Consider the following 16740-nt stretch of genomic DNA (forward strand, 5'->3'; position numbering starts at 1 on the left):
ACCAGAGGGCGCAATTTTCTTTGACAATGCAGCTATGGTGTAATTAATTTTAGGAAATTCTAGGTCCAAACATAGATGAGTATTCTTCTTACCCCTTACTGGTGACCAGTGTTAATGGCAGAAAATGACTCAGAAGGCATTGCAACATCACTTCCATGTCATTTTAAAACAATTTAAATTTTTGCATCTCTTTTAATTGGCATCTTTCCGTATGTGCCCATTCTATCCTGGAAGTTTGCCTCATATACAAATGGAGTGGTGAGCTGATATAATAGGTCTCTGCACCTTTTTCCTCATTCTAGCACACTGGTGCACATGGGGCATTAGGATGAAGAAAATTGGTCTGGTAAGGTGTCAGCCTTGGCTCAGTGGTAGCATTCTCACTTCTAACCCACATGTCATGGGTTCAATCTCCACTCTAGAGACTTGAGCACATAATCTTGATAGACACCTAGTGCTGCAATATTGGAGATGAGATGTTAAACTGAAACCACATCTGCTCTCTCAAGTGGCTATAAAAAATCCCATGGCACTATTCAAAGAAGAGCAGGGTAGTTGTCCTGGCCCACGCTTATCCCTCAACCAACATCATTAAAATGTCTGGTCATTATCTCATTGATGCTTGTGGGATCTTGCTGTTTGGAAATTGGCTGTTGTGTTTTCCTACATTATAACAGTGTATGTAATTTATTGGCTGTGAAGTCCTTTAGGATGTTCTGAGGTTGTGAAAGATGCTATATAAATGCAAGTTCTTTCATAAGAACATAAGAAATAGGAGCAGGAGAAGGCCATTCGGCCCCTCGAGTCTGCTCTGCCATTCAATAAGATCATGGCTGATCTTCCACCTCAACTCCACTTTCCTGTACTATGCCCATATCCCTTCATTCCCTTAATATCCAAACAGCTAACAGATTTGTCAAACATGATTTCCCTTTCACAAATCCATGTTGACTCTGCCCAATCCTATTATTATTTTCTAAGTGCCTTGTTACCATGTCCTTAATAATAGCTTCTAGCATTTTCCCTACCTCTGATGTCAGGCTAACTTGTCTGCAGTTCCCTGTTTTCTCTCTCCCTCCTTTCTTAAATAATGGGGTTACATTTGCTACTTTCCAATCCACGGGAACCATTCTAGAATCTATGGAATTTTGGAAGATGCACATTGAAATAATAAACACAAACCACTTGCATACAATGGACATTTGTCCATCAGTCAGGGTGGAAAAGGAAAAGAAAAAGATCTAAAAATATCCAACTAACATGAGGCTGTTTTTAACAGAACTAATCAATTAATAGATACAGTTCTTTATCTTCTATATTCTTATGTGTTGTTGACAGATATGGCGCTTTGTAAAACATTTCCTTCCCTTTCCATGCACCTGTACTTCACTATATAAAGTTTAAAATATTATTTCACCCTGACTGACTTCATGTGTAATATTTCAGGTAATTCTGAAAATATCTGGATGCACATTGATGCCGCCTATGCAGGAAGTGCTTTTATCTGTCCAGAATTCAGGCCTCTTTTAAATGGAGTGGAGGTAAGAGCAACAACCTTTAATACAATATTCTGATTCCCTCCTGTTCAAACTATTCATATACCATAGGAAGGAGGGTAATTTTAGAACTATCATGTTTACAGATGACAAAATGCATGTTGCTTATATCATTATAAGAGAAATTTATAAATGGGCTCAGGTGGATAGAATTTAATATGCGTGCAAATGAAGATGAAGTGACTTAATATGGCATTTTGATATCTGTTATTTTAACAAAGGTGTGAATGAGTAGTGTATTTCTAGCAGTTTATTTTGCTTGTTGCAACAATTGCTGTCACCTGAGCTGACTCTAGTGAAAAAAATTAAATAAAATCTAAAACATAAGGGTAGAAATAAATATTTGAGCTGTTCTTGAGGAGTTGCCTATTTTTGAGTTCATGGACAGTAACTTTCAGAGAGAGCGATATCACTTGATTAAATGTTGTGGGGTCAGGGAAAGATCCCTTGACTTATATGGCGGTGGTGCCCATCCGCGCCACTCAAGACACATCTAAGATGCCCACTCACCGAAGAGCCCACAAATTGTGATGGATATGTACCATCCTGCGGAGTTCCCCCTACAAGCGTTGTAAAAAAATGTTTTAACTCCTCAGGCTGGTTTTTGAGCTTTTTGGATTTTGGGGGCGTTAAAGTTAACGCCTGAAAATAGTTTGCGCCTCCAATTGCAAGTTTAGGCAAAAATGTAAGTTGGAGGAGCGTTGGTGTTAAGTCAGGCTTTACACAACAGACTTTATGCGCCCGAGCCGAAACTTGCGACGGTAAAGAAATGTCATTGTTGTTTAGTGCCTTGCAACATAACGTTGTATATTGTATGGTTTTATTTTGGTGGGGGTGTTTTTGTGACTTTGTTACAGTAACATTTATGACTCATCATTTGCCATTGGTGTCTTGTGCATCATTCCAACATTCACCGGAGATGTGCCTTTATGGGGGCACATAGCATGTCCAGTGTTAGCTCAGTCCCTCAGTTTCCTCCATTTTGGAGGGCCGGTCCATTACTGGTGACATCCGAGTGTTGGTCCAACAGCATCTTCACACTGCCTCCCCCATGGATGGGGTGGCTATCCAATGGGGCCTCACCATGCTCCTCTTCGTCATCCTCCTCCTGAGGTGGGCATGCAATCCCCACTGGCAATGCCTGGCCCCTCATGATGACCAAGCTGTGCAACATGCAGCTCACCACAATGAATTCGGAAACCTGTTGAGGGGAGTATTGAAGGCTGCCACCAGAGCGGTGCAGGCATGGGTGTGGCTGTAGGAGATGGCATATCTATGTTAGCACTTCCTTTCGGTCAGCGTAACCTCTCACACACTACTCCTCACAGAGCTGGAAGTCTGAGCATGGTGCCTATAAACCCGTGGGGGGTAAGCCATCCTTCCTGGATGTCTTTGGCCTCTCATCATCCATGGGCCGACATGGTCAAGAGTCCTTTCTCGAGCTTGACACTGCCAAGCAATAGCATGCAGCATGATAGAAATATAGACATAGAAACATAGAAAATAAATGCAGGAATAGGCCATTCGGCCCTTTGAGCCTGCACCACCGTTCAATAAGACCATGGCTGATCATTCCCTAAGTACCCCTTTCCTGCTTTCTATACCCCTTGATCCCTTTAGCCTTAAAGGCCATATCTAACTCCCTCTTGAATATATCCAATGAACTGGCATCAACAACTCTCTGCGGTAGGGAATTCCACAGGTTAGCAACTCTCTGCGTGAAGAGGTTTCTCCTCATCTCAGTCCTAAATGGCCTACCCCTTAGCCTAAGACTGTGTTCCCTGGTTCTGGACTTCCCCAACATCGGGAACATTCTTCCTGCATCTAACCTGTCCAGTCCCTTCAGAATCTTATATGTTTCTATGAGATCCCCTCTCATCCTTCTAAACTCCAGTGAATACAGGCCCAGTTGATCCAGTCTCTCTTCATATGTCAGTCCCGCCATCCCGGGAATCAGTCTGGTGAAACTTCGCTGCAAGAACGTCCTTCCTCAGATTAGGAGACCAAAACTGAACACAATATTCCAGGTGAGGCCTCATCAAGGCCCTGTACAACTGCAGTAAGACATCCCTGCTCTTATACTCAAATCCCCTAGCTATGAAGGCCAACATACCATTTGCCTTCTTCACTGCCTGCTATACCTGCATGCCAACTTTCAATGACTGATGAACCATGACACCAGGTCTCGTTGCACCTCCCCTTTTCCTAATCTGCCAGCATTCAGATAATATTCTGTCTTTGTGTTTTTGCCCCCAAAGTGGATAACCTTACATTTATCCACATTATACTGCATCTGCCATGCATTTGCCCACTCATCTAACCTGTCCAAGTCACCCTGCAGTCCCTCAGCGTCCTCCTCACAGCTCACACCGCCACCTAGCTTAGTGTCATCTGCAAACTTGGAGATATTACATTCAATTCCTTCATCTAAATCATTAATGTATATTGTAAAGAGCTGGGGTCCCAGCACTGAGCCCTGCGGCACTACACTAGTCACTGCCTGCCATTCTGAAAAGGACCCGTTTATCTCGACTCTCTGCTTCCTGTCTGCCAACCAGTTCTCTATCCACGTCAGTACATTACCCCCAATAATATGTGCTTTGATTTTGCATACCAATCTCTTGTGTGGGACCTTGTCAAAAGCCTTTTGAAAATCCAAATACACCACATCCACTGGTTCTCCCTTGTCCACTCTACTAGTTACATCCTCAAAGAACTCCAGAAGATTTGTCAAGCATGATTTCCCTTTCATAAATCCATGCTGACTTGGACCGATCCTGTCACTGCTTTCCAAATGCGCGACTATTTCATCTTTAATAATTGATTCCGACATTTTCCTCACTACTGATGTCAGGCTAACCGGTCTATAATTACCCCGTTTTCTCTCTCCCTCCTTTCTTAAAAAGTGGTGTTACTTTAGCTACCGTCCAATCCACAGGAACTGATGCAGAGTCGATAGACTGTTGGAAAATTATCACCAATGCATCAACTATTTCTATGGCCACTTCCTTAAGTACTCTGGGATGCAGACTATCAGGCCCCGGGGATTTATCGGCTTTCAATCCCATCAATTTCCCTAACACAATTTCCCGCTTTATCAGGATATCCTTCAGTTCCTCCTCCTCACTAGACCCTCGGTTCCCTAGTATTTCCGGAAGGTTATTTGTGTCTTCCTTCGTGAAAACAGAACCAAAGTATTTGTTTAACTGGTCTGCCATTTCTTTGTTCCCCATTATAAATTCACCTGAATCTGACTGCAAGGGACCTACGTTTCTTTTCACTAATCTTTTTCTCTTCACATATCTATAGAAGCCTTTGCAATCAGTTTTTATGTTCCCAGCAAGCTTCCTCTCATACTCTATTTTCCCCCTCCTAATTAAACCCTTTGTCCTCCTCTGCTGTATTACAAAATTCTCCCAGTCCTCGAGTTTGCTGCTTTTTTTGGCCAATTTATATGCCTCTTCTTTGGATTTAACACTATCCTTAATTTCCCTTGTTAGCCACGGTTGAGCCCATTTTATTTTTACTCCAGACAGGGATGTACAATTGTTGAAGTTCATCCATGTGATCTTTAAATGTTTGCCATTGCCTATCTACCGTCAACCCTTTAAGTATCACTCGCCAGTCTATTCTAGCCAATTCACGTCTCATACCATCGAAGTTACCTTTCCTTAATTTCAGTACCCTAGTCTCTGAATTAACTGTGTCACTCTCCATCTTAATAAAGAATTCTGCAATATTATGGTCACTCTTCCCCAAGGGGCCTCGCCCAACAAGATTGTTAATTAGTCCTTTCTCATTACACATCACCCAGTCTAGGATGGCCAGCCCTCTAGTTGGTTCCTCAACATATTGGTCTAGAAAACCATCCCTAATACACTCCAGGAAATCCTCCTCCACTGCATTACTACCAGTTTGGTTAGCCCAGTCAATATGTAGATTAAAGTCGCCCATGATAACTGCTGTACCTTTATTGCACGCATCCCTAATTTCTTGTTTGATGCTGTCCCCATCCTCACTACTACTGTTTAGTGGTCTGTACACAACTCCCACTAGCATTTCCTGCCCTTTGGTATTCCGTAGCTCCACCCATACAGATTCCACATCATCCAAGCTAATGTCCTTCCTTACTATTACATTAATTTCCTCTTTAACCAGCAACGCCACCCCACCTCCTTTTCCTTTCTGTCCATCCTTCCTAAATGTTGAATACCCCTGGATATTGATTTCCCAGCCTTGGTCACCCTGGAGCCATGTCTCTGTGATGCCAATTACATCATATCCGTTAACTGCTATCTGCACAGTTAATTCGTCCACCTTATTCTGAATACACCTCGCATTGAGGCACAGAACCTTCAGGCTTGTCTTTTTAACACCCTTTGCCCCTTTAGGATTTTGCTGTAATGTGACCCTTTTTGCTTTTTGCCTTGGGTTTCTCTGCCCTCCACTTTTACTTTTCTTCTTTCTATCTTTTGCTTCTGCCCCTATTCTACTTCCCTCTGTCTCCCTTCATAGGTTCCCATCCCCCTGCCATATTAGTTTAACCCCTCCCCAACAGCATGAGCAAACACTCCCCCGAGGACATTAGTTCCGGTCCTGCCCAGGTGCAGACCGTCCGGTTTCTACTGGTCCCACCTCCCCCAGAACCGGTTCCAATGTCCCAGGAATTTGAACCCCTCCCTTCTGCACCACTCCTCAAGCCACGTATTCATCTGAGCTATCCTGCGATTCCTACTCTGACTAGCACATGGCACAGGTAGCAATCCTGAGATTACTACTTTTGAGGTCCTACTTTTTAATTTAGCTCCTAGCTCCCTAAATTCGTCTTGTAGGACCTCATCCCGTTTTTTACCTATATAATATGCTAGCAAACTAGTAATGTCACAAATAAATGTTCTCACTGAAGTTGTAAGAGCACGTAATGGCAGATAAAAGTGAAGTTTGAAAGTTGGAGCTTCACACAGCATTCTGTGCGCAACTGTTGTAGTTAATATGACCTGCAATGTAGGATCCTCATCCCTCATTTAAAAATGCTGCCAAAACCGCCTGCCGCACCGTGGGACCGCCTGCTTTTTCAGGCATTTCCTGGGGCGGGCGTTAAGTGAGGCGTTAAGGCCAAATATTTCATCTGGGGCGCTAACGCAGTGTTGCACGACAAATGATGTCATCACACGCTAAAAATGGAGGGCGAGGCAGTAAGTTTTTGCACTGGCGCAAACCAATAGCCGAATCTTCCACCTGGGCGGTAAATCCTAGACACCCGGCATAACATCCAAAAACAGAATTTAATGCCCCACCGGGGCAGTAACTGAGGTGCAAATGAGCCGAAAATCCAGCCCCTCATTCTTTATCAAGCATCCAGACCACAATATCCCAGCTGGGGCCCACTACACCATATAGCCTGATGTCGACTGATGGATCTATGCTAGGTGCTTGTGAAAGCCAGGAATACAAGAATTCGTGTTTTTGGAAGTCCCTGCATTGATGGTCCTGTTTGAGATAGGCATAGTCCATAGGCCACCTAACAGTAGCTACACTGTTGGATGAAGTATAAATCAAGAAATAATGGAGGCTTGTAAAAAAGGAACAGCAATAATCATGGGCGATTTTAACCTTCATATTGATTGAACAAAGCAAATTGGTCAGGGTAGCCTTGATGAAGAGTTCATTGAGTGTATCCGGGATTGTTTCCTTGAAAAGTACATTGGGGAACCAACCAGGGAGTAGGCTATCTTAGATCTGGTACTGTGTAATGAGATAATACAAATGATCTCCTAGTAAAGGATCCTCTAGGAATGAGTGACCATAGCAGGTTAAATTTCAAATTCAGTTGGAGGGTGAGAAAGTTGGATCTCAGTGTCCTGAGCTTAAATAAAGATGACTACAAAGGTATGAGGGCAGAGTTGGCTAAAGTGGACTGGGAAAATAGATTAAACAGTGGGACGGTTAATGAGCAGTGTTAAACATTTAAGGAGATATTTCATAACTCTCAACAAAAATATATTCCAATGAGAAGGAAAGACTAAGAGAAGGGATAACCATCTGTGGCTAAATCAGGAAATAAAGGATGGTATCAAATTGAAAACAAGGGCATACTAAGTGGCCAAGACTAGTGGGAGGCCAGAGGATTGGGAAACTTTTAAAAGCCAGTAAAGAATGACCAAAAAAATAATAAAGAGGGGAAAGATAGATTATGAAAGTAAACTAGTACGAAATATAAAAACAGATAGTAAGAGTTTCTATAGGTACATAAAAAGGAAAAGAGTGGCTAAAGTAAATGTTGGTCCCTTGGAGGATGAGACTGGGGAATTAATAATGGGGAACAGAGAAATGGCAGAGATTTTGAACAAATATTTTGTATCAGTCTTTATGGTAGAAAATACTAAAAACATCCCAATAGTGGATAATCAAAGGGCTATATGGAGGAAGGAAGTAAAAACAATCACTATCACTAACACCCCTATTTAAAAAAGGAGGCAGACAGAAAGCAGGAAACTATAGACCAGTTAGCCTAACATCAGTCATTGGTAAAATGCTGGAGTCCATTATTAAAGAAGCAGTAGCAGGACATTTGGAAAAGCATAATTCAGCCAGGCAGAGTCAGCATGGTTTTATGAAAGAGAAATCATGTTTGACAAATTTGCTGGAGTTCTTTGCGGATGTAACGAGCAGGGTGGATAAGGGGAAACCAGTGGATGTGGTAAATTTGAATTTCCAGAAGGCATTCGATAAGGTGCCACATAAAAGATTACTGCACAAGGTAAAAGTTCACGGGTTTGGGGGCAATATATTAGCATGGATAGAGGATTAGCTAACAGAAAACAGAGAGTCGGAATAAATGGGTCTTTTTCCGGTTGGCAAACAGTAATTAGTGGGGTGCTGCTGAGATCAGTGCTGGGGCCTCAACTATTTACAATCTATATTAATGTTCTTATGGGTGTCGGCTCCACCCCCAAGACACTTTGGGAATTTCAGTGTTATGCTGGGTGGCTAAAAGGGCATTTTGCATTTTGTCTCTCAATGACTCGAGATCAGCTGTTTGAACATTCATGAGTGATTCTCCCACAATGTAGTGGCAAATTTCTGCTACATAGCTGCCACAAATACTGCTGAATGCTCCGCGACAGACTTCAATGCTGATAATCTCTCCTCTCTGGTTGTACAGATCACGCTAGTAGACTCTTCCACATTACTCCAAAGACCTTGGAGTGTGTTTTGGATGGAGACAAGGAATTCACAAAGGCCATCTTGCTCAGATAACATTCTCTGTTTACGAGCAGGTTTGAATTACATAGAAACATAGAAACATAGAAAGTAGGTGCAGGAGTAGGCCATTCGGCCCTTTGAGCCTGCACCACCATTCAATATGATCATGGCTGATCATGCAACTTCAGTACTCCATTCCTACTTTCTCTCCATACCCCTTGGTCCCTTTAGCCGTAAGGGCCACATCTAACACCCTTTTGAATATATTTAACGAACTGGTCTCAGCAACTTTCTGTGGTAGAGAATTCCACAGGTTCACAATTCTCTGAGTGAAGAGGTTTCTCCTCATCTCGGGCCTAAATGGCTTACCCCTTATCCTTAGACTGTGACCCCTGGTTCTGGACTTCCCCAACATCGGGAACATTCTTCCTGTATCTAACCTGTCCAATCTCGTCAGAATTTTATATGTTTCTATGAGATCCCCTCTCATTCTTCTAAATTCCAGTGAATATAAACCTAGTCGATCCAGTCTTTTTTCATATGTCAGTCCTGCCATCCCGGGAATCAGCCTGGTGAACCTTCGCTGCAGTCCCTCCATAGCAAGAATGTCTTTCCTCAGATTAGGAGACCAAAACTGTACACAATATTCAAGATGTGGCCTCACCAAGCCCCTGTACAACTGCAGTAAGACCTCCCTGCCCATATACTCAAATCCTCTCGCTATGAAGGCCAGCATACCATTTGCCTTCTTCACCGTCTGCTGTACCTGCATGCCAACTTTCAATGACTGATGTACCATGACACCCAGGTCTCGTTGCACCTCCCCTGTTCCTAATCTGTCACCATTCAAATAATATTCTGCCTTCCTATTTTTGCCACCAAAGTGGATAACCTCACATTTATCTACATTATACTGCATCTGCCATGCATTTGCCCACTCACCTAATCTGTCCAAGTCACCCTGCAGCCTCTTAGCATCCGCCTCACAGCTCACACTGCCACCCAGCTTAGTGTCATCTGCAAACTTGGAGATATTACATTCAATTCCTTTGTCTAAATCATTAATGTATATTGTAAAGAGCTGGGGTCCCAGCACTAAACATTGCGGTACCCCACTAGTCACTGCCTGCCATTCTGAAAAGGACCCGTTTATTCCTATTCTTTACTTCCTGTCTGCCAACCAGTTCTCTATCCATGTCAATACATTACCCCCAATACCATGTGCTTTAATTTTGCACACTAATCTCTTGTGTGGGACCTTGTCAAAAGCCTTTTGAAAGTCCAAATACACCACATCCACTGGTTTTCCCTTGTCCACTCTACTAGTTGCATCCTCAAAAAATTCTAGAACATTTGTCAAGCATGATTTCTCTTTCTTAAATCCATGCTGATTTGGGCCGATCCTGTCACTGTTTTTCAAATGCGCTACTATTACATCTTTAATAATTGATTCCAACATTTTCTCCACTACCGATGTCAGGCTAACTGGTCTATAATTCCCTGTTTTCTCTCTCCCTCCTTTTTGTAAAAAGTGGGGTTACATTAGCTACCCTCCAATCCATAGGAACTGATCCAGAGTCTATAGAATGTTGGAAAATGACCACCAATGCAGCCACTATTTCTAGGGCCACTTCCTTAAGTACTCTGTGATACAGACTATCAGGCCCTGGGGATTTTTCGGCCTTCAATCCCATCAATTTCCCTAACACCATTTCCTGCCTAATAAGGATTTACTTCAGTTCCTCCTTCTCACTAGATCCTCGGTCCCCTAGTATTTCCGGAAGGTTATTTGTGTCTTCCTTAGTGAAGACAGAACCAAAGTATTTGTTCAATTGGTCTGCCATTTCTTTGTTCCCCATTATAAATTCACCTGATTCTGACTGCAAGGGATCTACATTTGTCTTCACTAATCTTTTTCTCTTCACATACCTATAGAAGCTTTTGCAGTCAGTTTTTATGTTCCCAGCAAGCTTCCTCTCATACTCTATTTTCCCCCTCCAAATTAAACCCTTTGTCCTCCTCTGTTGAATTCTAAATATCTCCCAGTCCTCAGGTTTGCTGCTTTTTCTGGCCAATTTATATGCCTCTTCCTTGGATTTAACACTATCCCTAATTGCCCTTGTTAGCCACGGTTGAGCCACCTTCCCTGTTTTATTTTTACTCCAGACAGGGATGTACAATTGTTGACGAAGGTGCTACAGGTGCTACAGCAAGCCAGATTCCTTGCTTGACCTCTGCTGACCATGTGCCTGGCCTTGGGCAACCAAAACCATTTTCTCTTCCTACATAAGAACACAAGAACATAAGAAATAGGAGCAGGAGTAGGCCATTTGGCCACTCGAGCCTGCTCTGCCTTTCAATAAGATCATGGCTGATCTGATCATGGACTCAGCTCCATTTCCCTGCCCGCTCCCCATAACCCTTCACACCATTATCACTCAAAAATCTGTCTATCTCCGCCTTAAATATATTCAATGACCCAGCCTCCACAGCTCTCTGGGGCAGAGAATTCCATAGATTTACAACCCTCTGAAAGAAGAAATTTCTCCTCATCTCAGTTTTAAATGGGCGGTCTTTTATTCTAAAACCATGTCCCCTAGTTTTAGTTTTCCCTATGAATGGAAATATCCTCTCTGCATCCATCTTATCGAGCCCCCTCATTATCTTATAAGCTTCAATAAGATCACCTCTCATTCTTCTGAACTCCAATGTGTACAGGCCCAACCTACTCAACCTATCCTCATAAGTCAACCCCCTCATCTCCGGAATCAACCTAGTGAACCTTCTCTGAACAGCCTCCAAATGCAAGTATATCCTTCCTTAAATACGGAGACCAAAACTGTACGCAGTATTCCAGGTGTGGCCTCACCAATATCCTGTACAGTTGTAGCAGGACTTCTCTGCTTTTATACTCTATCCCCCTTGCAATAAAGGCCAACATTCCATTAGCCTTCCTGATTACTTGCTGTACTTGCATACTAACTTTTTGTGTTCCATGCACAAGGACCCCCAGGTCCATCTGTACTGCAGTACTTTGCAATTTTTCTCCATTTAAATTATAATTTGCTTTTCCATTATTTCTGTCAAAGTGGATAACCCCACATTTTCCCACATTATACTCCATCTGCCAAATTTTTCCTACTCACTTAGCCTGTCTTATATCCCTTTGCAGATTTTTTGTGCCCTTCTCACAATTTGCTTTCCCACCCATCTTTGTATCATCAGCAAACTTGGCTACATTACACTCGGTCCTTTCATCCAAGTCATTAATATAGATTGTAAATAGTTGAGGACCCAGCACTGATCCCTGCAGCACCGTTTGCCAACCGGAAAATGATCCATTTATCCCGACTCTCTTCTGTTAATTAGCCAATCCTCTATCCATGCTTTATCACTCTCTACATGCTCCCTAGACTAATTCACTAACTCCCCTTCCTTCACTTCTGGTGTTAGGCCAGGCTGTAAGTTCCTCAATTTCTGTTTAAAAAAAAAGGCAAAATGTTAATATGTAGAGTCATGAAAGCACACCGCAGTCTCAATGACATAGATTTAATGTTAAAGTCAGTATGACACTGAATGAAGTTGTGCTACATTGCCTGATATGGACACATTGCACCAGTCATTTGCTCTGTGGTGGCCTCCACTATTGGCATCCCCAATGCCTTCCATTGATCTACAGGGTGGCCTCCTCAACCTCCTCCTGTTGTCCTTCCTTAGTGCATCCTTGCTTTAGGACATGGTGATTTAGGCCTCAGTGGATATGCTTATTAAAAATGTATTTTGTTCTTCGCGTAGAAACATAGATAGAAACATAGAAAATAGGTGCAGGAGTAGGCCATTCGGCCCTTCGAGCCTGCACCGCTATTCAATGAGTTCATGGCTGAACATGCAACTTCAGTACCCCATTCCTGCTTTCTCGCCATACCCCTTGATTCCCCTAGTAGTAAGGACTACATCTAACTCCTTTTTGAATATATTTAGTTAATTGGCCTCAACAACTTTCTGTGGTAGAGAATTCCACAGGTTCACCACTCTCTGGGTGAAGAAGTTTCTCCTCATCGCGGTCCTACATGGCTTACCCCTTATCCTTAGACTGTGACCCCTGGTTCTGGACCTCCCCAACATTGGGAACATTCTTCCTGCATCTAACCTGTCTAAACCTGTCAGAATTTTAAACGTTTCTATGAGATCCCCTCTCATTCTCCTGAACTCCAGTGAATGCAAGCCCAGTTGATACAGTCTTTCTTGATATATCAGTCCCGCCATCCCGTGAATCAGTCTGGTGAACCTTTGCTGCACTCCCTCAATAGCAAGAACGTCCTTCTTCAAGTTAGGAGACCAAAACTGTACACAATACTGGGCCTCACCAAGGCCCTGTACAACTGTAGTAACACCTCCCTGCCCCTGTACTCAAATCTCCTCGCTATGAAAGCCAACATACCATTTGCTTTCTTAACCGCCTGCTGTACCTGCATGCCAACCTTCAATGACTGATGTACCATGACACCCAGGTCTCGTTGCACCTCCCCTTTTCCTAATCTGTCACCATTCAGATAATAGTCTGTCTCTCTGTTTTTACCACCAAAGTGGATAACCTCACATTTATCCACATTATACTTCATCTGCCATGCATTTGCCCACTCACCTAACCTATCCAAGTGACTCTGCAGCCTCATAGCATCCTCCTCACAGCTCACACTGCCACCCAACTTAGTGTCATCCGCATTTGGAGATACTACATTTGGAGATACTACATTTAATCCCCTCATCTAAATCATTATGTACAATGTAAACAGCTGGGGCCCCAGCACAGAACCTTGCGGTACCCCACTAGTCACTGTCTGCCATTCTGAAAAGTATCCATTTACTCCTACTCTTTGCTTCCTGTCTGCCAACCAGTTCTCAATCCATGTCAGCACACTACCCCCAATCCCATGTGCTTCAACTTTGCACATTAATCTCTTGTGTGGGACCTTGTCGAAAGCCTTCTGAAAGTTCAAATACACCACATCAACTGGTTCTCCCTTGTCCACTCTACTGGAAACATCCTCAAAAAATTCCAGAAGATTTGTCAAGCATGATTTTCCTTTCACAAATCCATGCTGACTTGGACCTATCATGTCACCTCTTTCCAAATGCGCTGCTATGACATCCTTAATAATTGATTCCATCATTTTACCCACTACCGATGTCAGGCTGACCGGTCTATAATTCCCTGTTTTCTCTCTCCCTCCTTTTTTAAAAAATGGGGTTACATTGGCTACCCTCCACTCCATAGGAACTGATCCAGAGTCTATGGAATGTTGGAAAATGACTGTCAATGCATCTGCTATTTCCAAGGCCACCGCCTTAAGTACTCTGGGATGCCATCAGGCCCTGGGGATTTATCTGCCTTCAATCCCATCAATTTCCCCACCACAATTTCCCGACTAATAAGGATTTCCCTCAGTTCCTTCTTCTTACTAGACCCTCTACCCCTTTTATATCCGGAAGGTTGTTTGTGTCCTCCTTAGTGAATACCGAACCAAAGTACTTGTTCAATTGGTCTGCCATTTCTTTGTTCCCAGCTATGACTTCCCCTGATTCTGACTGCAGGGGACCTACGTTTGTCTTTACTAACCTTTTTCTCTTTACATATCTATAGAAGGTTTTGCAGTCCATTTTAATGTTCCCTACAAGCTTCCTCTCGTACTCTATTTTCCCTGCCCTAATCAAACCCTTTGTCCTCCTCTGCTGAGTTCTAAATTTCTCCCAGTCCTCGGGTTCGCTGCTATTTCTGGCCAATTTGTATGCCACTTCCTTGGCTTTAATACTATCCCTGATTTCTCTTGATAGCCACGGTTGAGCCACCTTCCCGTTTTTATTTTTACACCAGACAGGGATGTACAATTGTTGTAGTTCATCCATGCGATCTCTAAATGTCTGCCATTGCCCATCCACTGTCAACCCCTTAAGTATCATTCGCCAATCTATCCTAGCCAAAGTATCATTCGCCAATCTATCCTAGCCAATTTTTTGGAACAACTTGATTTTTCTGGAGTATCTTAAAAATCCCCATTCTGCACATATAATTTGTGCCAGTGTGAGTGAGTTAGTTAGGATTTTTTTAGTTTAGTTTTTTTTCTTCAAAAGGGGGCGTTACCAGCCACCTACGTCTATTTTGGCCATTTAAGCCAGTTTGGACAGATAATCGTTGCTCCAAACTAACTTAGGCCAGTGTATGTGGCCACTTGTGGCCCGCACAGAAAACCCTTGCGGAGAGTTAAGAAATCAGCGCACCAAGCACGAAACAAAGCACAAAAATAAGCATTCAATAACAAATAAAAAATACAAGGAAGCTGAGAGGGTCCTGTACCTAGCACCAAGACTTACAAAGCACTAAACAAAACACAAAAAGTAATAAGCAATTAATTAACAAATAAAAAATAGAAGGAACCCTGCACCTAAAGCATCAAGATCAAAGTAATAAGCAATCAATCAATCAATAACAAATAAAAAATAGAAGTCCTACCAAAACACGGCCCGGGAAGGCAGTAGGTCACTGATGAAGGAGGCCATTCGGCCAGGGATAGGAGCAGCGCACTTCAGCCCCTCCCACACAGCCTGCAGTACTCTCACAGATTCTGGGGGCGAGGAGCTACTGCGCATGCGCGCACACTCTAGCACGCATGTGCAGAGGTCTCGGCATTGTTTTCAGTGCCGGGACCTGGCTCCGCCTCCGAATCCAGTGGCCACGCTATGCCACCCTCGAGGAGAGGCTGGGGAACGGCCAAACTCGGCCCGAAGATTTTTGGAGCACTTCGAGGTGGACAAAAGCGGCGCACCTCTGGTGAGTGTGCCAGAAATCTGTATTGGCCAAATTCTACCCCATTGTGTGACAGTATATAGACAGATGTGCTGAATATTCCTCGGGGCTTCTCCCATATCAAACCATAGCTTCAACTGAAATTCAACTAAATTTACCAGTGTTCTGGTGTATTGAATAACTAGGGCGGTAGATAGGACTTTAAAATAATAGGGAAGGAGGGTCAGGTAAAGGTAAATTTAAAAGTCTAAAGAGAAAAGTCAAGGCTGTAGAGCAGAGTAGCAATTTGGGTAAAATCAAGCAGAATGTGGCAGGAAGGGACAGAAAATTTAACAAAAGTATTCGGACACTAGTGACTAAGATCATATTAGGGGAAAATAGTAAAAAGTTAAAATTAAAAGTGCTATACCTGAATGCACAAAGCATTCATAACAAGATAGGTGAATTGATGGCACGAATAGAGAGAAATGGGTTTGATCTAGTAGCCATTACTGAGAAGTAGTTGCAGGATGACTAAGGTTGGGAACTAAATATGATCACTTGACTTTTAGGAAAGCTAAGCAAAATGAAAAAGCAGGGGAGGTAGCCCTGATAATAAAGAATAAAGACAGTAGTGAGAAAGGATCTTAGCCCAGAAAATCAGGATGTAGAATCAATATGGGTGCAGCTCAGAAATAGCAAAGGACAGAAAACACTGGTGTGAGTAGCTTTTAGTCCCCCTAGCAGTAGTTACAATGTTGGATAGAGTATAAATCAGCAAATTAGAGGAGTGTGTAACAAGGGCAATGCAATATCATAGGGGACTTTAATCTTCATATGGACTGGCAAAACCAAATTGGCAAAAGTAATTTTGAGGACAAGTTCATGGAATGCATTCAAAACAGTTTTCCAGAACAATATGTCGAGGAACCAACAAGGGGAACAGGCTATTTTAGATCTATTAAGACCCAGTTAATTAGTAATCTTATCATAAAGTATCCTCTGGGGAAGATTGATCACAATATGATAGAATTTCATATTGAGTTTGAGAGGGATGTGGTTAAATCTGAAATTAGGGTCTTAAATTTAAACAAAGCCAATTATGTAGGTATGAGGGGCGAGTTGGCCAAGGTAGATTGGGAACTTAGATTAAAAGATATGATGATAGATAAGCAATGGCGAACATAGTGGTTA

General features: G+C 42.8%; 1 protein-coding gene across 5 annotated transcripts in view; it reads left to right on the plus strand.

Moving 5' to 3' along the window:
- Window positions 1-16740, plus strand: part of ddc (dopa decarboxylase) — a 307592-nt gene that overhangs the window by 205472 nt on the left and 85380 nt on the right. For all 5 annotated transcript variants that reach the window (XM_070881160.1, XM_070881159.1, XM_070881162.1 and 2 more), the window contains exon 8: window positions 1447-1541. In XM_070881160.1, the coding sequence (XP_070737261.1) occupies window positions 1447-1541 (95 nt within the window). The remainder of the gene's footprint in view (window positions 1-1446; window positions 1542-16740) is intronic.

The sequence above is a fragment of the Pristiophorus japonicus genome, chromosome 5, assembly GCF_044704955.1.
Source record: "Pristiophorus japonicus isolate sPriJap1 chromosome 5, sPriJap1.hap1, whole genome shotgun sequence".
Taxonomy (NCBI): domain Eukaryota; kingdom Metazoa; phylum Chordata; class Chondrichthyes; family Pristiophoridae; genus Pristiophorus; species Pristiophorus japonicus.